At 57.2% G+C, this 22,168-nt stretch overlaps 1 protein-coding gene across 2 annotated transcripts; it reads left to right on the top strand.

Moving 5' to 3' along the window:
• The first annotated feature begins 77 nt into the window (after positions 1 to 77).
• ACACB (acetyl-CoA carboxylase beta) lies at positions 78 to 22,031 on the top strand. Of its 2 annotated transcripts, XM_041488403.1 has the most exons (53): positions 78 to 232; positions 678 to 1,129; positions 1,814 to 1,940; positions 2,333 to 2,471; positions 2,708 to 2,817; positions 2,978 to 3,059; positions 3,475 to 3,573; positions 3,844 to 3,953; positions 4,205 to 4,315; positions 4,458 to 4,667; positions 4,986 to 5,156; positions 5,391 to 5,552; positions 5,733 to 5,896; positions 6,432 to 6,582; positions 6,659 to 6,762; positions 7,342 to 7,423; positions 7,966 to 8,111; positions 8,189 to 8,339; positions 8,416 to 8,550; positions 8,953 to 9,099; positions 9,176 to 9,364; positions 9,688 to 9,788; positions 9,868 to 9,956; positions 10,035 to 10,159; positions 10,439 to 10,552; positions 10,635 to 10,748; positions 11,105 to 11,194; positions 11,279 to 11,397; positions 11,622 to 11,759; positions 12,165 to 12,264; positions 12,353 to 12,460; positions 12,651 to 12,707; positions 13,286 to 13,327; positions 13,396 to 13,611; positions 13,695 to 13,850; positions 14,153 to 14,359; positions 14,828 to 14,983; positions 15,246 to 15,368; positions 15,692 to 15,961; positions 16,279 to 16,376; positions 16,521 to 16,641; positions 16,804 to 16,914; positions 17,138 to 17,281; positions 17,362 to 17,482; positions 17,628 to 17,724; positions 17,891 to 17,987; positions 18,193 to 18,328; positions 18,640 to 18,817; positions 18,930 to 19,042; positions 19,563 to 19,717; positions 19,865 to 20,035; positions 20,518 to 20,654; positions 20,777 to 22,031. In XM_041488403.1, exons 2-53 carry the CDS (start codon positions 687 to 689, stop codon positions 20,901 to 20,903), a joined length of 7,164 nt encoding a protein of 2,387 aa, XP_041344337.1. In that variant the 5' UTR covers positions 78 to 232; positions 678 to 686; the 3' UTR covers positions 20,904 to 22,031. The 2 variants fall into 2 exon arrangements, with proteins under 2 accessions (XP_041344337.1, XP_041344336.1); XM_041488402.1 differs by having other exon boundaries at positions 9,868 to 10,159.
• Positions 22,032 to 22,168: the final 137 nt, after the last annotated feature.

The following is a 22,168-nucleotide window of genomic DNA, read 5'->3' as shown; positions in this document are numbered from 1 at the left end:
AGAAGTTTTCCAGACACGTTAGCAGAGAAATATTTGTGACCATCACGTGTGAGACCCGACTGGAACAGCCCGGGGGGGGCCCGTGCTTCCCTTGGGGGCGGCCCTGGCACCGCCCGGGCTCCGGCCCGGGGAGCGGGGAGGGACAGATGGACACACGGAGGGACCGCTGACACCGGAGTGACCTGGGAGCCCGGCGTGACCGGCGGGGTCGGGCACGGGGCTGGTAGCCATGGTGAGGGGGCGAGGGCCGAGGGGAGGGTCAGGGGCTGAGGGGGCGAGGGCCGAGGGGAGGGTCAGGGGCTGAGGGGGCGAGGGCCGAGGGGAAGGTGAGGAGCTGAGGGGAGAGTCGGGGGCTGAGGGGAAGGTGAGGAGCTGAGGAGGCCGTGCCTCTTTTCCCTCACCCCCATGCCCATCTCTGTCGGGGATAAACGACCGCGGTTCGGGGGTCCCGTTCAACCCCCCGCGGTATGAGGGCCGGGCTGGGGGCCGCCATCCTGAGGGTGCTGTGAGGGCCGGGCAGGCGAGGCCGTGTCACCCCCCCGGCTCCTCGCGGAGCAGGGAAAACAGCTCCGGCTGAGGGCGGCCGGCACCGGGCGCTGCGGTGCTGCAGCTCTGGGGACGGGGCCGTGGTTTCAGCGGCACAGCCGTAACCGGGGTGGGTGCTCCGTGTCCCCCAGGGCCCGTGAATGCTGCCGGCTGCGCTGCTCCTGCTCGCTGTGCTGCTGCTCGTTTGGGCTAAAATGTCCAACTCTCGGTGCGAGCAGGAGAAGGAGCCGGAGGAGAGCCCCGCGGGGCTGCCCCCCGCAGCCGGGCCCTCGGCTCAGCCGAGCCCCGCGGGCCGGCAGAGCCCCCCGGGCCGGCAGAGCCCCCCGGGCCGGCAGCCGCCGCCGCGGGCCGGGCGGGCGGGCGCGGAGCAGGAGCAGCTCGCCGTGTACAACCCCGCGGCGCTGCGCCGCCCGGCCCTCGCCAAGTTCGTGCTGGGCTCCTTCGACGACAACTCCTCCGATGATGAGCTGATGGCCACGGCCTTCAGGGTGGGCCGGCGGCGCAGCAGCCTGGCCGGGGTGGCGGGTACCGTCCCCGAGCCCCCCACCGTGAGCGCCCTTCTGGAGCCCAGCGCCGGCATCAGGTAGGGATGGCAACCCCCGATGGCCGGAGCGTGGTGGGGAAGGGATGTCCCGGTTAGGGAGGGCGGGTGCTTGTGGTGGGTGCATTGCTGGTGGTAAAATTGGGGGGCACACGTGCTGGTGCTCCTCGGAACCACAAGGTGATGCCCCCAGTCGTGCTCCCTTTGAAGGGGCAGAACCAGTGTCCTTGGCTGTGTGACAGCAGTGCCACCTGCATGAGAGTGGCAAGAACCAGGGCAGGGGGTGCCCCCCAAAATCCCTAGTTTGGATGTGGGGCAGCTCACTCCCTGCTGGCTGCACCGGGCAGCTCCCATGGGAGCACAGCTGATATCCAGAAGAAACAACTTGGAAGCCAAATGCTGCTGCCTGCCTCCTCCAGCTGCTCTGCTCTGGCTAAAAATAACAAACCTTTGGCTGCAGGGACGTGTTGTGACACTCGACAGCCCGACGGTGGCTCTTGCCACGCTGGGTTTGAGGTGGTGCTGCCAGCAGTATCCCTGTTGCTCTTCCATCCTTCCATAAGGAATTTCCTTATGTCCTGCCTGAGTCACATTGTAGATATGGTTGGTGACCTTTGCAGGACAGGCTTTGCAGGGGGTTTGGGGCTGGGGGTGGGCTCATTGGAGTGGCTCTGGGCTCTCTGGGTGGCCCTGGGCTCAGTGACAGCCACCACATTCCCACCACAGGCCCAGCATGTCGGGGCTGAGCCTGGCAAAGAGGAGCCACAGGAAGATGGACTTGCAGCGGGATTTTTCCGTTGCCTCCCCAGCCGAGTTCGTCACCCGCTTTGGGGGCAACCGTGTCATCGAGAAGGTCTGTCCCCACACGCCTCTGCTTGTGCCTGGCAAGGGGGTCACTGCTTTTTGCAGGGACATCTTTGAGCGCTGCCCAAATGTCCTGTGTCTGCCAGGCTTGGAGCAATAGCAGCCCAGAGCTGTTCATTTCGTGGCTTCACTTGCTCTCATGGGCTGGGAGAGGGAACCCCATGCAGCAGCTTTGCTCAAACGATGGCCAAAATCCCATCCTTGGTTATCCCCAGTGCCAGACATTGGCGATGTTGTTGAGGAGTCTCATGCTCTGCTGGGATGTACAACCAGCTTCATCCTCCCTCCTTTCTCCACACCCATCCCTCGCCCCTGCGCTGCCATCCCTCGGGGTAGCAAGGACAGGGTTCACCCTGCCACCCCCTGTCCCTGTCCCCCCAGGTCCTCATTGCCAACAATGGCATTGCTGCTGTGAAGTGCATGCGCTCCATCCGCCGCTGGGCCTACGAGATGTTCCGCAACGAGCGCGCCATTCGCTTCGTGGTCATGGTCACCCCCGAGGACCTCAAGGCTAACGCAGGTAATTCCTGAAAATATCCAAAAAAGGAAGTTCCTGACCTGGGGATGAGCTGGGGCAGCCCTTTCCTGCCTGGCATGTGTGGGCTCTGCACAGCCTGGAGTAACACACTTCACTCCCGTGCAGCCAAATCCAGAAGTAAATATTTTTTCCCTGCTCCAACTTCCCCGGGATGGAGGATTTGGGAAGGGGTGCCACTCAGGGATCTGGCTCCCAGCACTCCCCGTGCTCTCTTGCAGAGTACATCAAGATGGCAGATCACTACGTGCCAGTCCCTGGAGGGACAAACAACAACAACTACGCCAACGTGGAGCTGATCGTGGACATTTCCAAACGGATCCCAGTCCAGGTAGTGGCCATTTGTGTGTCCCACCTCCTTGCCAAGGGCAGTTCCTGGGCAGAGGGGACACCCCAAAAGGGGGTGATGTCCCTGTGTGCTGAGGAGCTGGGCGTGGTGGGAGATGCCAGCATAGGGGTAACATTCCCACTGCTCCTTCTCCTTGTGCCAGGCGGTGTGGGCTGGCTGGGGACACGCCTCAGAGAACCACAAGTTGCCAGAGCTGCTGCAGAAAAATGGGATAGCTTTCCTAGGTAAGGTCTCACTGCTTCTCCATGCTGGGTGTTGGGCTGGTGTGTGCACTCACAGTCACTTCCAGGGACACTGCAATGGGAATTCTCCTTTGGTGCCTCTGGCATGCCTGGCCCATGGAATGGCAGTCCTCAGGCTGGTTTCCTGGGGCATTCCCGTGAATCCTGCTGTTTTTTGGGTTTTCCCTGTAATGTTCAGGCTGATGCAGTGTTCACAGAGGAACACTGTGTGGGAGCAGACCTTGTGGGATTCTCAGCCTGAGCTCCCCTTGGAGGAGTCCTGAGCTGAGCACTGGGTTTGAGGAGGTTTCTTTCCTGCATCCCCAGTCTTTGGAGAAGGCTGATGGGGCTGACTCAGTGATGTAGGGATGGGCTGGTGGGTTGGGCACCCCCTCAGCCCTTCTCTCCCTCTCCAAAGGTCCCCCCAGTGATGCCATGTGGGCGCTGGGGGACAAAGTCGCCTCCACCATCGTGGCTCAGACCCTGGAGATCCCCACATTGCCATGGAGTGGGAGTGGTGAGTGCCTCCTCACATGCTCCCTGCTCTCCTCTTCCCTCCTTCCTGCCTCCCCTTCCCCCCAAACAAGCACCAGGATTGGGTCCTTGGTCCATCTGGCCACACACATTGGGGACTCCATTGCAGCAGCTGATTTGGGCAGGGGGATTTTGGAGATGGAGTGCCTGGAAACAAGGGAAATTATGGAATCCTCAGCTCCCTAGGCACACCCAGCATGCCACCCCAGCTGTGCCACCCTGGTGGTGACCACAGCCCTGGCCATATCTGCAGGTCTGGTGGCTCAGTGGTCTGAGGAAGACCAGAATCATCAGCAGGCCATCAGCATCCCCCTGGAGACGTATGCACAGGGCTGCGTGAAGGACGTGGAGGAAGGCCTGGAGGTAAAGCTGAGCCTGTAGGCAGCTGCTTATCTCCTGCCCACCATGATTCCTCCTCAGAGCCTGCCTGCCCTGGCCCTTCTGGCCTCCCAGCACACACCACACACACACAAGGCTGTGCCAGCAGCAGTTTGTCCCACTGAATGAATGTCACTTGGGATAATCCTGCTCAGGGATGCCTGGAATTGTGTGGGCTGTCAGGTGGTGTGCTGGGGTCCAAAACACTACAGTCACCCCAGCCCTGACCCTCTCAGGTGGCCATAAGGATCGGCTACCCCCTGATGATCAAGGCAGCAGAAGGTGGCGGGGGAAAAGGCATCCGAAAAGTGGAGACAGCAGAGGAATTTAGTGCCTGTTTCCGGCAGGTGAGAGGTGCCTGGAACCCCTATCCCTGTTCCGTCCCATCCCGGCAGGGTCCTGCTCCCACCCGGGGCACCTCCCACTTCCTCCATCCTGGGATGAATTTCGGGGGGCGATGCCAGAGCATGACCCTCTCCCCCGCCGCAGGTGCAGGCGGAGGCGCCCGGATCCCCCATTTTCCTGATGCAGCTGGCGCAGCATGCGAGGCACATGGAGGTGCAGGTCCTGGCAGATGAGTACGGCAACGCCATCTCCCTCTTCAGCCGGGACTGCTCCATCCAGCGCCGCCACCAGAAGATCATCGAGGAGGCACCCGCCACCATCGCTGCCCCCACTGTCACCGAGATGATGGAGAAGGTGGGTGGCCTAATCTAGGACAGCACGAGGTTTTAGTGGAAAACTGGGCTGGGTTTACTGGGGTTTTAAGGAGGGGAGAGACCCCTGAGCTGAGCAGGACTCCCTGTCCAGGGTGGTAGGGCACAGGAACAGCCTCCCCATGGAAGCAATCACAGCTCTAAGTGTGCCAGAGTCCAGGGAGCGTTTGGACTTTCAGGCACACGGTGGAGTTTTGGGGATGTCCTCTGCACAAGCAGGAGCTGGATGCCGATCCTGCGAGTCCCTTCCAAGGCAGGATACCCCGTCCTTCCATGACCCAGGTGTTTCCCTCTCCCGCAGTGCGCTGTCCGCCTGGCCCAGATGGTTGGGTACGTCAGCGCAGGCACCGTGGAGTATCTGTACGGGGAGGACGGGAGCTTCCACTTCCTGGAGCTGAACCCCCGGCTGCAGGTGGAGCACCCGTGCACGGAGATGGTGGCGGACGTGAACCTCCCAGCTGCCCAGCTGCAGGTACCTGCACGCACGGCTCACTCCAGGGGTGTTAGAGGAGGCAGTTTGGGCATTTAGGGAGGAGCACTGGGCTGGAGCCTGGCAGAGGGAAGCTGCCCCATATCCCAGCATGGAGGGTGCAGGTGACAGAGGTGTGGCAGCTTTCCTTCTACTCTGGTTTCCCACTGGGAGCTCTCTGTTCAGACTCTCTGTCGGTGTCTGCCTGGCAGCTCAGGCCTTTTGTCTCTCCTGCAGATTGCAATGGGCATCCCCTTGCACAGGATAAAAGACATCCGGGTGCTGTATGGGGAGAGCCCCTGGGGGGACACCCCCATCTGCTTCCACAGCCCCTCCAACCCCCCCGTGCCCAGGGGCCATGTCATTGCTGCCCGGATCACCAGCGAGAACCCCGAGGAGGTGAGCTGGGGTCAGGGTGGGGACAAGGGGACTCTGCCACCTGTGGCGTTGAACTGGGCATGGTCCTCCCCAGCCAGACAATGTTCATGGGATCGGTGCAATCCATGGGGGGTCCCCTTCCCTGTCTTGCTGCATGAGTCTCAATCCTGGTTCCTCCATCTCTGCTCTGTTTTGGCTCAGGGTTTCAAGCCCAGCTCGGGGACGGTGCAGGAGCTGAACTTCCGCAGCAGCAAGAATGTCTGGGGGTACTTCAGCGTGGCAGCAGCTGGGGGACTGCATGAATTTGCTGATTCCCAGTTTGGACACTGCTTCTCATGGGGAGAGAACCGGGAGGAGGCCACCTCGTGAGTGTGGCGGGATGAGTTGGAGGGCGTGTGTCCTTGGGAAGAGTCACAATTGGTGTGTGAGCTGGGGAAAGTGGTTTTTATCTGACAGGACCAGAAAGGTGCTGCTGTGCTAAGCACCTGGCTGTTTGGACAAAGCCAGAATTTTTTGGACTGTGGTGGTGCTGTGGCTCCAGTTCACCCACCTGATCCTCAAGGACATGTTGAAGTCATCTGCTGAGCATTGCTTAGTGCCCGTGAGCAGCAGTGTCCATCAGGAGCTGAGCAGCAGTTTCATGGACAGGCAGATGGGGCTTGGAGTAACTTGATCTAGTGGAAGGTGTCCCTGCCCATGGCAGGGGGTGAAACAAGAGAATTTTTAAGGTCACTTCCAACCCAAACCATGCAGTGATTCTACTCTATTAAGTTGCTGGGGGCTCAGGACCTAATCATCTCAGGAGCTCATTGCCCTACGCCCTGAAGCTCCCCAGTTCCCTCTGCTGGGAGCCAAGTGCCATCTTCTCAGTCATTAATGAAGGGCTTTTCTCCTTAAAAGGAACATGGTGGTGGCCCTGAAGGAGCTGTCTATCCGTGGGGATTTCCGGACCACGGTGGAGTACCTGATCAAGCTGCTGGAGACAGAGAGCTTCCAGAACAACGAGATACACACGGGCTGGCTGGACGACCTGATTGCTGAGAAAATGCAGGTGGGGGTGATGCCCTGGGGTCACCACTCCCCTCCCTTGGGGTAAGACCCAAACTCTGTTATTTTTGCCCCCACAGGCAGAGAAGCCAGACACGATGCTGGGGGTTGTCTGTGGTGCCCTGAACGTGGCAGATGCTGCTTTCAGAACATGCATGACTGACTTCCTGCACACGCTGGAGAGGTGCGGAGTGGGGGCTGCCCAGGATGGGTTCAGTCATGTGGGAGGCACCTTCCACCAGATCAGGTTGCTCCAAGCCTCATCCAACCTGGCCTTGAGCAGTTCCAGGATTGGGGCAACCACAATGGAGACCTGAGTGTTGTTTTTCTGGGACATCTTCCTCCCAGTTTTGCTTTACAAATTTAGTGACAGTAATACTGTGACAGGCAGGGACAGGGGTATCTGGATCCTCAGCTATCACTTTGTCTGGACAGGAAAGGCTTCCCATGGCTGGGAAAACAGCTTTCAAGGGGAAGTGGCTTGGCTGTGCAGTTTGCTTTTGTTGTTGAATATCAAGGTTATTCCTCCAGCGTTGGAGGACTCCCAGGGCTCTCCCATGTGCCTTATCTGAGTGTTTTCCCAGTGCCTGGCCTCCCTCCAGATCTGGCTGTGCATGGTACTCATGTGGGTCACTTAAAGCTGACACTTGTCCCCTCTGGTCACCATCGTGCCCTCCCACCAGGACTGGGAGCACTGCTGACATCCCACATGCTTGGAGAGGCAGGGAATGCTCTGGGGCCTGATCCCTCCATTGTGTTTCAGGGGCCAGGTGCTGCCAGCAGCCTCTTTGCTGAACATTGTCGATGTGGAGCTCCTCTATGAGGGAGTGAAGTACATTCTCCAGGTGAGGGCAGGGCTGTGCTCCCCCCAAACCAGCCACAGTGCTTCTCAAGGGGTCAGGGACGTGCTTCTGTCCCAGGGGAGAAAACTGAAATAGATACAAAGCTGTCCTTTAAAAATGGGCAACACAAAAATGAGGTCAATAACCTCATAACCTTAATAACCTTGTTTTAACCTGACAGACATTTTCATACACCCTGTTGCTCTGAGTTTATTAGGGGACTTCATTTTCTTGCTTTTAAACCAAATTAGTTGGACTTCATGCAAAAGTCCTTACTCACGATGAAAGTGGCAGGTGAGCTATGTGTTGCACCAGCTCTGGGCTGTGAGTTAAGTTAAACCAGTTCTGGGCTGTGAGTTAAACCAGCTCTGGGCAGAGTTGAACAGCTCCTTGGTGCAGCCTGAGGTTGTGCCTCCTGCCTTCCCATCACAGCCCCATCCCGTGGCAGCAGCCATTGCACTGAGCGTGGGGAGGTGCCCCCCCAGCCCCCAGCCTGGCTGTTCAGTGTATTTTGGGGTTGCAATGAGGGTGTCTCCTGCTCACAGGTGGCCCGCCAGTCACTGACCACCTACGTGGTCATCATGAACCGCACGCACATCGAGATCGACGTGCACCGGCTCAACGATGGGGGCCTGCTGCTCTCCTACGATGGCTGCAGCTACACCACCTACATGAAAGAGGAGATCGACAGGTGCCCTCTGCCAGGGCCCCCATCCCCCTTCCGCAATGGCCACCAGCTGGCTGGTTACACCTTTCCCTCTCCCGTAGGTACCGGATCACCATCGGCAACAAAACGTGCACCTTCGAGAAGGAGAAGGACCCAACAGTGTTGCGCTCGCCCTGCGCGGGGAAGCTGCTGCAGTACATGGTGGAGGATGGTGGCCACGTGGACGAGGGGAAGGTTTATGCAGAGATCGAGGTGAGCTTTGCAGAAGAGCTGAAGGAGCAACATTTTTGGTGCTGCTGGCTCAGTGACCGTGTCCCTTCCTCGCCAGGTGATGAAGATCATCATGACGCTGGCGGTGGAGGAGGCGGGCCAGCTGCACTACGTCAAGCGGCCGGGAGCGCTGCTGGAGGCCGGCTGTGTCATTGCCCGCCTCGAACTCGATGATCCCTCCAAAGTGAAGCCTGTGAGTCTCCTAGGGGCTGCCATCCCCTCCTGCCAGCTCCCAGTTGGCATCCTAGGAATGCTCCCTAGGGCACAAAATGGAGGAGCTGCCCTGATGTGGCGGCACAGTGAAGGTCATGCCATGTCCTTGGGCTGTCTGGGTTCAAGTACTGCTCCACATGGATTGCTCTGCTTCCTCGGTGTGCAGGAGCTCACATGCACTAAAAAAGTGCATTTATAGCACAGTTTTTCCATGTTATTTTCATGATGAGACACTGGCAGATCCACTATGCTCAATGTCAGGTGCTTCCTCTGTATCTGACCCAAAGCAGGGGTTGTGCTGGTTCCTCTGGGGCACCTTCAGCTCTCAGGAGCTTTGTCCCTGTCAACAACAGTTCAGCCCTCCTCCCTCTGCCCTCTCCAGGCACAGCCATTCACAGGGCAGCTCCCAGCCCAGCAGACCCTCCCCATCACTGGTGAGAAGCAGCACCAGGTTCTACGCAACGTTCTGGACAACCTGACCAATGTCATGAACGGCTACTGCCTGCCAGAGCCCTACTTCAAGACCAAGGTGGGTGCCAGGCACCAGGTGTTCCACCCAGTTGCCATGAGGGAAAATCCAGCAGCAACACCTTCTGCTCCTGCAGGTGAAGGAATGGGTGGCACAGCTGATGAAGACCCTGCGGGACCCTGCCCTTCCCCTGCTGGAGCTGCAGGAGATCATGACGAGCATTTCGGGACGAATCCCGCTGGCTGTGGAGAAGTCCATCCGGAAGGTGATGGCGCAGTACGCCAGCAACATCACCTCCGTGCTCTGCCGCTTCCCCAGCCAACAGGTGAGTGGCAGAGGGGGCTCACATCCTCTTCACTGGAGCCAGCTCGGAGCTCCTGCCTCAATTTGTGCTGCCAAGATTTTATAACAAATGAAATGAGTGAGGGAAATATGTGGAGGTTTATATTTTCTCTGTGTGCTTGGTTTTATACATGTATTTGCTTCTATGTGTGCCTGTCTTTTTGATATTCACTTGTCACTTTGCATTTTTCACTTTGGGAAAAAAAAAAAACAAACAAGGGAAAAGCTCTGGGTGGAGTAAGCAAAGGGGGAGCTGGCAGCCTGGTGCCCCTGAGCCACCCTGAACCCTGTCCCCTCTCCCCACAGATTGCCAATGTGCTGGACACCCACGCAGCCACGCTGCAGAGGAAGGCTGAGCGGGAGGTCTTCTTCATGAACACACAGAGCCTGGTGCAGCTGGTACAGAGGTGAGTCCTGTGCTGTCTGTCACCCCCCTGTTCCTCCACAGCCACCTCCTCACAGCATGATGGCCTCTTTGCTCCCCAGGTACCGCAGCGGCATCCGGGGCTACATGAAGGCAGTGGTGCTGGACCTGCTCAGGCGCTACCTGCAAGTGGAGACACAGTTCCAGCATGGTGAGGGCTTGGGGCTCTCTGGGGGAGCTGCAGGGCTCTCTGGAGGAGCTGCAGGGCTCACCAGACCCTGCCCCACAGCTCACTACGACAAGTGTGTCATCAGCCTGCGGGAGCAATGCAAACCCAACATGACCCCCGTGCTGGAGAGCATCTTCTCCCATGCCCAGGTGGCCAAGAAGAACCAGCTGGTGATCATGTTAATTGTGAGTACAGCCTGTGCCTGAGACTCCAGGAGCAAAGGCTGGTGGCAGGGAAGAGTCAAGGCAGCTCCACATCACTTGAAGTGTCCATTCCTGCCTCATTATTGCTTTATTTTAATTATCTCCCCTCTGTGGTGTTGTGTGACTATGCTTGGGTCAAAGAGAGCCCATTTTAGTGCCTTGGGTCTTGTCCCCTTTGGCTGCATAGGGCTGGGGTGCAGGATGAAGCCATCCCACAGAGTGAGGAGCCTGAGCTGAGCCATGGTGGTTGTGACATTGCAGGACCAGCTGTGTAGCCGTGACCCCACGCTGACAGATGAGCTGACGACCATCCTCCATGAGCTGACACAGCTCAGCAAGACCGAGCACTCCAAAGTGGCACTGAGAGCCCGGCAGGTCAGCCAGCACCATGCAGTGCCATCCCATTCCTGTCCCCATCCCTGTCCCCCATGCTCCCATCTCCTCTCTCCCCTGGCAGGTGCTAATTGCCTCTCACATGCCCTCCTATGAGCTGCGGCACAACCAGGTTGAGTCCATCTTCATCTCTGCTATTGACATGTATGGACATGAGTACTGCCCTGAGAACCTGAAGGTTGGGAATTGCACATTTTTCCAAAGGGAGTTTGGGTGGCTTTGGAGAGGGGGGTCTGCAAGGGATTTAGTCTTAAAACAGCTAAAAATCACTCAAAGCTCTGCTGTAGTGGCTGTGTGGAATAGGGGAGGGGGTGCGCTCCAGTGCTGCCAGTTCCTGTCTATTGCTCCATGTTCCATTTAGCAGAGAACAGATGTGTGGACTCATGTCTGGCTCTAGTGGTTTCCCCATGGTGGGCTTAGTGTTCCATGGCACCCTGGTGACCAGTCCTGCACAGCTCCACATTGAGGTACCCCCTAAATGGAGCAGGGAGGTCTCACTTCATCCTTGCCCTAAATTTTGCTTTCTTCCCACAGAAACTGATCCTGTCAGAAACCTCCATTTTTGATGTGCTTCCTGTGTTCTTCTACCACACCAACAAGGTGGTGCGCATGGCAGCGCTGGAGGTGAGGCCTGGGGGGCACAGAGGGGGCCTGAGGGTGGCTCAGGGGTGGCAGGGGCAAGGTGGTACCTCCTGTGTCCCCTCACAGGTGTACGTGCGGCGGGGGTACATCGCCTATGAGCTGCACAGCCTGCAGCACCAGCAGCTCTCTGATGGCACCTGCCTCGTGGAGTTCCAGTTCATGCTGCCCTCCTCCCACCCCAACAGGTACAGGGGTCCCTCCCACACACCTGTCCCACTCCCCTGGACATGGTTCTTTTCACAAAGCTATGGGGTTTGTATCATCCTCTCTGTGCAAAGCAGGAGCTGCCATCATGCTGTCCTGTTGCCAGTGGAGCAGGATGAGCCCTCTGCAGGTCAAGGTCCCCTGTGGGAGCTGTGTGGTCCTACATGGTGCCTCCCACAGGGCTGACACTTGCTCCCCATGGCAGGGTGTCCGTCCCTATCAGCATCTCCAACCCTGACCTGGCCCGGCACAGCACTGAGCTCTTCATGGACAGCGGCTTCTCCCCCACGAGCCAGAGGATGGGAGTCATGGTGGCCTTCCGCAGATTTGAGGACTTCACAAGGTGGGGGTGCAGGGACATGCCTGGCCAGTGTTTGTGCATTTTGGTGCCACTGCAGTCATTGGAGAGCAAAATGGGGTGGAAGAGCCACAGCTGGGGGCAGCTGGGCAGTGCTAGAGGCAGCTCCAGTTCCCACCATAGCTGCAGACTGGGTATTCTCAGTATGACACTTACTTTGTGGGGACATGAAGAAGCTCACATGGCGCAGGTTAAACCCCTCTGAACATTAACGCAGCAGAGCTCAGAGCTGCATTTCATCAGCTGTGGGTTTGCCATGGGATGGTGGGGCCATTGTGCTGGTACCTGTGTCCCTGTCAGACTGTCACAGTGGGTTCCTGGCACTGTCCCTTCAGGCAGGGGGTGGGCACAATGTGCTGGCTTGTGACCCCATCCCTGCTGTTTGGGCAGGAACTTCGATGAAGTGATCTCGTGCTTTGCCAACTCCTCGTCGGACAGCGGGCTCCTCAGTGATGCACAGGCCACCACCTACGATGAGGAGGACACCAAGGTGGGCATGAACCTGCTGATACCCCCAGGTGGTGCTGGGACAGCACTGATGCTGCTGGCCAGGGTTGACTGTGGGGTTTTGTTGCTAGAACATCCGTGAGGAGCCAATCCACATCCTCAACATCGCGCTCTGCTCAGCTGACCACATGGAAGATGAGAAGCTGGTGCCCATCTTCAGAGCCTTTGCCCAGTCCAAGGTCTGTCACTGGGGCTGGACCCCCTTTTTGTAAACCCTGCAAGCACTGTAAACCCAAGAGCACTGTACCCCAAGACACTGCCTCCTCTCCATGCAGTGCCCCCCAAAATGCTGCAGTTCAGGTTTCCTTTGCTGCCTTGGTGAAGATGTTTAAGCTCTCTTAACTGGTGGCATCTTCTGTTTCTGTGTAGAAAAATATCCTCGTTGAACGTGGTCTCCGGAGAATCACATTCCTCATTGCCCAGCAGGTGAGTGCAACTGAGATTCTGACATCTATAAATAGCTTACAGACACAGCACTGAGTGATGGATGGACCCACTGTGCTTTAGGAGCTGGCAATTAATTAATGAGCAATTCAATGAGTGATTCATCTCCTGTGTCATCCTTTATCCTGCTCATGTTTCCAGTAACGTGGTTCCTGCAGAGCCACTCCATAGCTTTAAGCTGCCTTTAGAAGCCATCACAGAGTAAAGGCCAGAGTGGTTTGCATGGGAAGGGATCTTAAAGTTCATCCTCCCTGTTCCACTCCCTGCTATGGGGTGGAACTCTCCACTGTCCCAGGTTTCTCCAAGCCCTTTCCAACGTGGTCTTGGACATTTCCAGGGATGAGGTAGCTGCAGCTTCTCTGAGCAGCCTGTGCCAAGGGCTCACCTCCCTCACAGGGAACAATTTCTTCCTAAAATCCAATCTAATCAATTCCTCCCAGCCCTTTTCTCTTTGGGGGAGAACAAAGTCTACAAGTTTTTTTTCTTTTTAATGGAGAATCAGAACAATCCTCTGTGGACCAAGTCTATTCATGTTGTCTTCTCTCTCCCTTTTGCTGCAGAGAGAATTCCCAAAGTTCTTCACCTTCAGAGCCAGGGACGAGGTAAGATCCCGTGGGAGCAGTGCTGGTGCGGTGCCTTCCATCCGGAGGCTCACGGCTGTGCCTGGCAGTTCGCAGAGGATCGGATCTACCGGCACCTGGAGCCGGCGCTCGCCTTCCAGCTGGAGCTGAGCCGCATGCGCAACTTCGACCTGATGGCCATCCCCTGTGCCAACCACAAGATGCACCTGTACCTGGGGGCTGCCAAGGTTCAGGCGGGCACCGAGGCCACCGACTACCGCTTCTTCATCCGCGCCATCGTGCGCCACTCCGACCTCATCACCAAGGCACGGTGGCGCCGGGGCGCCCTGGGGCACAGTGAGGGTGCAGGGGTGGCCTGGCCCCTGCTGAGCCACTTGCTCCATCACAGGAGGCTTCCTTCGAGTACCTGCAGAACGAGGGCGAGCGGCTGCTCCTGGAGGCCATGGATGAGCTGGAGGTGGCCTTCAACAACACCATCGTGCGCACTGACTGCAACCACATCTTCCTCAACTTTGTGCCCACTGTCATCATGGACCCGTCCAAGGTGTGTTGCTTGGAGTCCTGCTTCCTCTGTCCTGGAAAAGTTCCTCTGTCATCTCCTATGCTCATGACCACTGCACAGATGGGCAGCCACCCCTCACTGTCCCTCCCTGTCCCCAGTGCAGAGGGTGGATATCAGCACCAGGCCCAGCCAGGAGGCATGGAGAGACAGAAGGGGCTCACCCAATGCAAATCCAAAATGGCTGTTTGGGGTGGACATGCAATAGGGCTGCTCCAGCCTTGGCATCCTGTGCTCAGTGTTGTCCCTGGGGTCACCAGCTCTCCTGTGTGCCATCCCCTGTGCAGATCGAGGAGTCGGTGCGCTCCATGGTGATGCGCTACGGCAGCCGCCTCTGGAAGCTGCGGGTGCTGCAGGCTGAGGTGAAGATCAACATCCGCCTGACACCCACTACCACCACCGCCATCCCCATCCGCCTCTTCCTCACCAATGAGTCTGGATATTACCTGGACATCAGCCTCTACAAGGAAGTGAGGGACCCCAGCACTGGCAGCGTGAGTAACCTCAGTGGTGACTGCAGGAACCCAGCCATGGCTGCCTGAGTGCTGCCAGCTCCAGAAGACCTTTGTGGGGGCTTCTGCAAAACTCCTTGTGAACCTGCAGTGCTGGTCTGCTCAGAGCCCCCAGACTTCCAACAGCATTCCACAGCTGGGTTGCTTTCATCCTATCTGTCTGTATCCAGTTGGGTTCCTTGGGGTGGTGCTTTATTCAAAATGTGCTCAGCTGCATCCCAGCTGGGTTCCTTGGGTTGATGCTGGTGTGGAACTGGGCAATTTTGAACGCTGGAGGTGAAGGTCAGTGTTAGGGTGTCACTAGTACTGGCAGCACATCAGTATGACAGTCCCCTCAATAGTAAAAAAATTGGTGGAAAATCACCTTGACCAAGCAGGGCTCAGCAGAGCTCTGGAAAAAGTCACCATGACATCCAGGGAAGGCAACCAATGCTCTGCTCTCCTTTCTAGATCATGTTCCAGTCGTATGGGGACAAGCAGGGGCCGCAGCATGGGATGCTCATCAACACCCCCTATGTCACCAAGGACCTGCTTCAGGCCAAGCGGTTCCAGGCACAGTCCTTGGGCACCACCTACGTATATGACTTCCCAGAGATGATCAGGCAGGTGAGTCTGGCTGAGCAGAAAGAGGCTCCAAATTACTACATTTGGTCTTCGCCCCCACCCTCCCCAAATATTCCCACCTAAGGAAAAGGTCCCTCTCCTTGGGTTGTCAAATGAGAAAACAAAAAGAGCCCAAGCTCCCACATTTTTGGTTATATGAGACATTTCTAAATCAATTCCTAGCTCTTGGAATTCCTGAAATTAGATGGTCTTTAAGGTCTCTTCCAAGCCAAACCCTTCCAACCAACGTGCTGTGTCTCCACAGGCTCTCTTCAAGCTGTGGGGCTCCTCGGACCTGTATCCCAAGGACATCTTGACCTACACTGAGCTGGTCCTGGACTCTCAGGGGCACCTTGTGCAGATGAACAGGGTCCCTGGAGGGAATGAGGTAGCAGGGAATGATTCAGAATTGGGCAGAGGAAGCAGGTGGGAATGGCTGGTGGCTTAGTCTGGCTGTGTTTAAAGCTTGGAAGATGCTCCTCAACCATTTTGTCTGTTGCTAAATGCCACCGGCAGCTCAGCCCCGGTGTCTCTTGGATGTGGCACTCAGTGCTTTGTTCTAGTTGACAAGGTGGTGATCGGTCAAGCATTGGACTCAATGATCTTGGAGGTCTTTTCCAAACTGGTTAATTCTGTGATTCTGTAAATGATTCTGTGACTCTGTGATTCTCTGAAGATTCTTCCCTGTAACCTTGTGCTGTTTCGAGGCAGGTGGGGATGGTTGCTTTCAAAATGAAGCTGAAGACCCCCGAGTACCCCAAAGGCCGGGACATTGTGCTCATCTGCAACGACATCACACACAAGATTGGCTCCTTTGGGCCTGAGGAGGACCTGGTGTTCCTGAGGGCCTCGGAGCTGGCACGGGCTGAGGGCATCCCCCGCATCTACATCGCTGCCAACAGCGGTGCCCGCATCGGCTTCGCTGACGAGATCAAGCACATGTTCCAGGTGGCCTGGTTGGACCCAGCTGAGCCCTACAAGGTGTGTGGGCACCTCCCCTCCTGCAGCATAGGAAACAGCAGAGGGTCTAGCTGGGGAAGGGATGAGCAGAGCTAAACTGGAATGTCAAGTTGTAGGATTAGAGCAGGGATTGAGGCCGTGCCTGCACCCAGCACCATGGGTTTGGTTCCTTTGGCTTCTCCCAGGTGGTGGAGGTGAAGATTCCAGTGCTGGCATGGCTGTTCTGTCCAGCTCTGGTCCCTGAGCTGCTGCACAGCATGGTTTGGGAAAGGGCCATGTCCCACATGAGCATATGTGTGGGGCGCTCCACAACTCATCCTTCTCCTCTTTCCTTGCAGGGGTTCAGGTACCTGTACCTGACTCCCCAGGACTACACGAGGATCAGCGCCATGAACTCGGTGCGCTGTGAGCATGTGGAGGAAGGTGGAGAGTCCAGGTGAGTCCCATATCCCATGAGACACATGGAGACACCCCAAGCTCTGCCCTACACCCCACTAGGGTGCACCTCCCACCTCAGCATCCTGCCAGGCACATCATGCAGGTGAGTGCTTCCCAAACCACGGCTGCACTTTCCCTGCAGGTATGTCCTGCTGGACATCATTGGGAAGGACAATGGATTTGGGGTGGAAAACCTGAGAGCTGCTGGTACCATTGCTGGGGAGTCCTCCCGTGCCTATGATGAAATAGTGACCATCAGCATGGTACAGTGGGGCCCTTCCCCTCTCTGCTCCTTCCCTCTCTCCTGCTGACTCTTAAAGTCACCATGGGAGGGGTAACAGGATGCAACAAGCCCTTCACAGCATCCTTCTCCAGGTCTGTGCTGCAGCCCCAGTGACCCCACGTGTCCCTTTGTGTGTGCCCAGGTGACCTGTCGTGCCATCGGGATCGGTGCCTACCTGGTGAGGCTGGGCCAGCGTGTCATCCAGGTGGAGAACTCCCACATCATCCTCACGGGTGTCACGGCTCTCAACAAGGTACCAAGCTCTGGCTGCATGTCCTCCATGGCACTGTCCTTCTCACCACTACCTGTGTGGGCTCCTTCCCTGTCCCGTGGAACATCAGCCTGGACAGAGGTGGAGATTCAGCCAAAGCCCAGAGGGAATTTGCCCGTGCAGAGGTTTGGGCTGACAAACAGAGCAAGGGAGCAGCTCCTGTGTCAGCAGAGCCCCGTGTGTTTTCCTTGGGAACTCTGTCTAGGTGCTGGGACGGGAGGTTTACACATCCAACAACCAGCTGGGAGGAGTGCAGATCATGCACAACAATGGCGTTTCCCATGTCACTGTCCCAGATGACTTTGAGGGGGTCTACACCATCCTGCAGTGGCTCTCATACATACCCAAGGTAGGAGGGTGCTGCAGGGTGGAGGTGGGGGATGTCATCCATACCTGGCTGGTGACCTGCCCTTGGGGTCTGCCTTACAGGATAACCAGAGCCCAGTACCTGTCACTGCCATAAGTGACCCCGTTGAAAGAGAAATTGATTTTGTTCCTTCCAAAGTCCCCTATGACCCCAGGTGGATGCTGGCAGGGAGACCCCATCCAAGTAAGTGAGAACAGCCTAAGGCCTGTGCAGCTCTGCTCCCAAATGCATCCTGTAGGTGCAGAAGATGCTCTTGGCTGTGGGTTGGTGCTCAGGAACCCTTCAGTGCTTGCCCGTGCACCACTCCATGTTTTCCTGTGCTCTGCAGCTCTCAAAGGGACCTGGCAGAGTGGCTTCTTCGACCAGGGCAGCTTCATGGAGATCATGAAGCCGTGGGCTCAGACCGTGGTGGTCGGCAGAGCGAGGTACTGCCAGGAGCAGGGGATGGAGCTGGGATCCTGCATGTGTGGCCTCTCACTTTCAAGCCCTGGCTGTGTCACTGCTTTTGGGATGGTGGGGAGGGAGCAGCTCTCTGGTGGAGCTGGGGTGGAGGAGAACTGGCCTTGCTGAGCCCAGCCTGCCCTGCCACAGGCTGGGAGGTCTCCCCGTGGGCGTCATTGCTGTTGAGACCCGCACTGTGGAGGTGACAATACCCGCTGACCCTGCCAACCTGGACTCAGAGGCAAAGGTGAGTGGGGTACAGCTGGGGCCAGGTGGCATCTGAGAGGAGCTGGAGGGAAGGGAGGAACAATAGTTCAGCATGATCCTTGGGCATAATTTTCCTTAATTCAGGTGAAATCAAGGGTGCCAGGGTAGTTTGTTTTCTTCCAGCTGTTTCATGCGGCATGCCAGGAAGAACTGGCACAGTCTCAGCTGCTCACTGTCTTTTCCAGATAATCCAGCAGGCTGGACAGGTCTGGTTCCCAGACTCTGCTTTTAAAACAGCCCAGGCCATTCGGGACTTCAACCGGGAACACCTCCCACTGATGATCTTTGCCAACTGGAGAGGCTTCTCCAGCGGCATGAAAGGTACCTGTGCTTGGGATGCACACACGATGGGAACGTGGTGGGACAAACTTCTGTCACCCCTGCCACCCCACAGGGTCCTGGGATGGCCCAGGCTACCAGGGTATGCACCACTCTGGGATGTGGGGTTGGGTTGGGCTGTCGAGGTCACGGGGCATCGCAGGGCAGAGATCCCAGGGGTTGGTGGCTTCCTGCTGGCTGGTTTTGCAGGGTGCTTTGTCTCTCCAGTAAGAGAAGGTGTCTTTGGGCAGCTGGGAGGAGGCTGGGGCAGTGACAATTGGGACACGCAGCCCCTGAGTCCCTTTGGCTTTCAGACATGTACGACCAGATGCTGAAGTTCGGTGCCTTTATCGTGGACAGCCTGCGGGACTTCAAGCAGCCTGTCCTGGTGTACATCCCCCCTCACGCCGAGCTGCGCGGCGGCTCCTGGGTGGTCATCGACTCCACCATCAACCCCCTGCACGTGGAGCTCTACGCTGACAAGGAGAGCAGGTCAGCATCCTGAACACCTGTGTGTGTCATCCAAAATACCTGGGTGTGTCAGCTGCCTAGGACTTATTCTCCCCTGAACACCAGTCCTTGCTTCACCAAACTTCCTTTCCAGGGGAGGCATTTTGGAGCCTGGAGGAACAGTGGAGATTAAGTTCAGAAAGAAGGATTTGGTGAAGACCATGAGAAGGATCGATACAGTTTATGCTGGGATTGTTGAACAGTTGGGTAAGGAAAGGGAGTTTGGGTTGTGGACATTGCTGGTGGTAAGTTAAACATGAAGCTCAAGCACTTTGGTGGCAACCACCAGGAGTCCTTTAGTGTCCTGGGAAGACTTTTATGTCTTTTCTGTTAGTGGAGCTGAGAGGATGTGGTGGTACTTTAGAACACCTGGTATCTCCTGGGGGCTCTGTCAATGGGTTAAATGGGGCTGGGGTCTTCTCCCATGCTTTGAGATGAAGGATGGCCATGGCCACATTGAATTGGTTCCTGATGGATTGGGAGTTCCTTTCCCCCATGTCCCTCCAGCCTGCTACAACATGGTCCCACAAAGTCCTTGCAAATGCCATCTCCCCTGTCATGCAGCAGGCACTGAGTGTGGTGTGACCTCTTTGTGGTCATGTGTGGCTCTGGTGTCAGTGTGCCAAGGAAAGAGCTGTGGCACTGGGCGTGATGGCTGATGTGGGAGCACAGAGAGGACGCCCTGGTGGCACCACCGGGGGGCTGCTCAGCCCGCTGTGTCCCGCAGGGTCCCCCGAGCTGTCGGAGGCGCAGCGCAAGCAGCTGGAGAAGCAGCAGAAGGCGCGGGAGGAGCTGCTGCTGCCCGTGTACCACCAGGTGGCCGTGCGCTTCGCAGACCTGCACGACACCCCGGGCCGCATGCAGGAGAAAGGGGTCATCACGGTGAGCCGGGCACCGGGGAGGGGCTCCGAGGTGACAGGCAAAGGCTGGGGGGGAAATCCCTTCCCTGTGACATCCCTGCCCTCCATCCCGTCGGAGCTGGGAGCGAGCAGCCGCCGGCAAACCCGGGCTGTGCTCCGGTTTCCGCAGGACATCCTGGAGTGGAAGAGCGCCCGCTCCTTCCTCTACTGGAGGCTGCGGCGGCTGCTGCTGGAGGAGATGGTGAAGGGGGAGGTGCTGAAGGCCAACAGCGAGCTCAGCCACATCCACATCCAGTCCATGCTGCGGCGCTGGTTCATGGAGACGGAAGGAGCTGAGAAGGTACCCCCAGCCCCGGCTTCCTGGAGAGGGCATCCCGAGGGATCTCACCTCGGTCTCCCACCATTCAGAGGTTTCAGTTGTGTTTCAGTGTGTGATGGCAGTGTGTGAGGATGGGCAGTGAAAAAGCCCTGGGCTGGGGCTGGCTCTTCAAGTCAGCTGACTCCAGTTGGGTACTCATGCTCAGCGATGGCAAAATGGTCCCCAAATAAACATTTTTTACCATGACAGGGCTTCCCGGGGCAAAAGTGGGGTTTTTAGCATTTGGGGTGCTCTCAAATGACACAGGTGTTGCTGTGCCTGCCTCAGGAAGCAGGACATGCAAAGGAAGCATGTTTTACCTTTTTGATTTTTAAATTGTTTGCAAATAGGTGCAGAACAGGGAAGAAAAATCCCATGGCCTGGATTTGAGGCTCCAGGAGGAAGGGGGGGCTCAGGCTCTGCAGGCAGCAGGACCCCCTTGCTCACAGTGCTGCTTTCTTCAGGGCTACCTCTGGGACAACAACCAGGTGGTGGTGGAGTGGCTGGAGAAGCACATGCAGGAGGAGGATGGCACCCAGTCAGCCATCAGGGAGAACATCAAGTACCTGAAGCGGGACTACATCCTCAAGCACATCCGGAGGTGAGTGCCTGTGGGAGCTGGGATGAGAAGGAGGTCCCTGGGATGGGAACAGCAGGTGGTGGAGACCAGGCAATTCTCACTTTAGCCTCTCAGGAAACCTCTCTCTGCCCTGTGCTTTGCAGCTTGCTCCAGGCCAACCCCGAGCTGACCATGGACTGCATCGTGCAGATGGCTCAGCACATCACTGGGCCACAGAAGGCCCAGGTCGCCCATCTCCTGTCCAGGGTGGACACTGATGACCCCTCCTGAGCTGGGCAATCACCATGGGGTAGGAGAAGCTCCAGGACACAGCCAGACCTCACCTGCCACCTGGTTCCTCAGCCCTTGAACTGAAGCCTTGGACTCTTGCTCATGTGCCTAAATAAAGGACACCAGTGCTTTTAAGTATTTTAAGCTGTGGAGATGGTCTTGCCATCCATGCAGAATTCCCTCTGGCACTGGGGGTGCTGCCAGAGGGGCAGCTTGGCAGAAGATGAACTTGTCCCAAGCCAAGCCTGGAATCTGGACCTGGTGCAGAATTTGGTTTTTAAAAGAATCCAAAATATTTTCCTGTTTTAATTGCCAGCCCTTGGTCTTTCAAACAAGCACCAGGTCAGACACATCTCATGAGACTGGAACAGAGCTGGAGGCACAGACCCCTGGTCAGGGCCAGTGTCCAGCTGGCTGGGTTCAAGCTGACCAGGCACCAAGACCAGGAAATGAGAAGCAGCCTCCAAGTGATGCTTTATAAACTGTGAGGAGCAATTTCTGTCATCCTTCCCCTTGCTGTGGGGCAAAGAGTAGATGTGGCTAGGAGCAGCTGATGGTCCAGGAAAGACCTAAGTGAGCTAATCTGGGAGCTACTCCTGTGGGAATGTCCAAGGATCCACCAGGCTTTGGCTGACCTGGCTGTGCCTCTCACCCATCTTGTGTCTTTTCTGGCTCCTGAAGAGCATGGAGAGGAGGGAGGATGGCTCCAGCTTCTCCTGCCCCAGTGACCTAATTCCTCCTTGGAAGCAGCAGAGCCAGGGGAAGCTGTCACCTGCTGGGACCTGTACCTGCTGCTCAGGTAGCCTTTGATCATCTTCATCGTGGAGGGGAAATTTGAAGTTTTCCAGTGCCTCTGGCTGTGTCATTTCCCGAGCACAGATTTACCTTGGGCTCAAAAGGAGGAGGTGGGATGGCAATGGAAGGTGGGACACCTGGCTCAAGTGCAGTGCTGGTATTGCCCCGGGGTGAAGGTGTTGGACACCTCCTGGGGCTGGGCTGGGGGATCCCACAGAGTCTGTAGGAGGTCTCCCTGTCCTGGGGTGGGGATGGGAAGGGTCTTGTGAGTCAATTCCTGGCTGGAAGGTGTCACTGCTGACAGGCAATAAAGTGAGCTCAGCTCCTAGGGAACTCCCTGACCTCTGTGTCTTCTGTCATTGTCCTGAGCAGGGCCTGGTGTGTCTGGCACTGGGCAGTCTCTTTTCTGTGGCACAGGACCTGTTTGGGGTGGGGCAGCTCTGAGCATCCCTCCTTTCATCTCCTGTTCC

The sequence above is a fragment of the Pyrgilauda ruficollis genome, unplaced genomic scaffold, assembly GCF_017590135.1.
Source record: "Pyrgilauda ruficollis isolate IOZ18807 unplaced genomic scaffold, ASM1759013v1 scaffold9, whole genome shotgun sequence".
Classification (NCBI taxonomy): Eukaryota; Metazoa; Chordata; class Aves; order Passeriformes; family Passeridae; genus Pyrgilauda; species Pyrgilauda ruficollis.
This window is presented reverse-complemented; position numbering and strand designations above follow the sequence as displayed.

Coding starts and splice junctions, on each gene's coding strand:
- ACACB (XM_041488402.1), top strand. CDS start 687: ATGCTGCCGGCTGCGCTGCTCCTGCTCGCTGTGCTGCTGCTCGTTTGG. Junction 2,472..2,707: donor GGACCTCAAGGCTAACGCAG/GTAATTCCTGAA, acceptor GCTCTCTTGCAG/AGTACATCAAGATGGCAGAT. Junction 10,553..10,634: donor TGGCACTGAGAGCCCGGCAG/GTCAGCCAGCAC, acceptor CTCCCCTGGCAG/GTGCTAATTGCCTCTCACAT.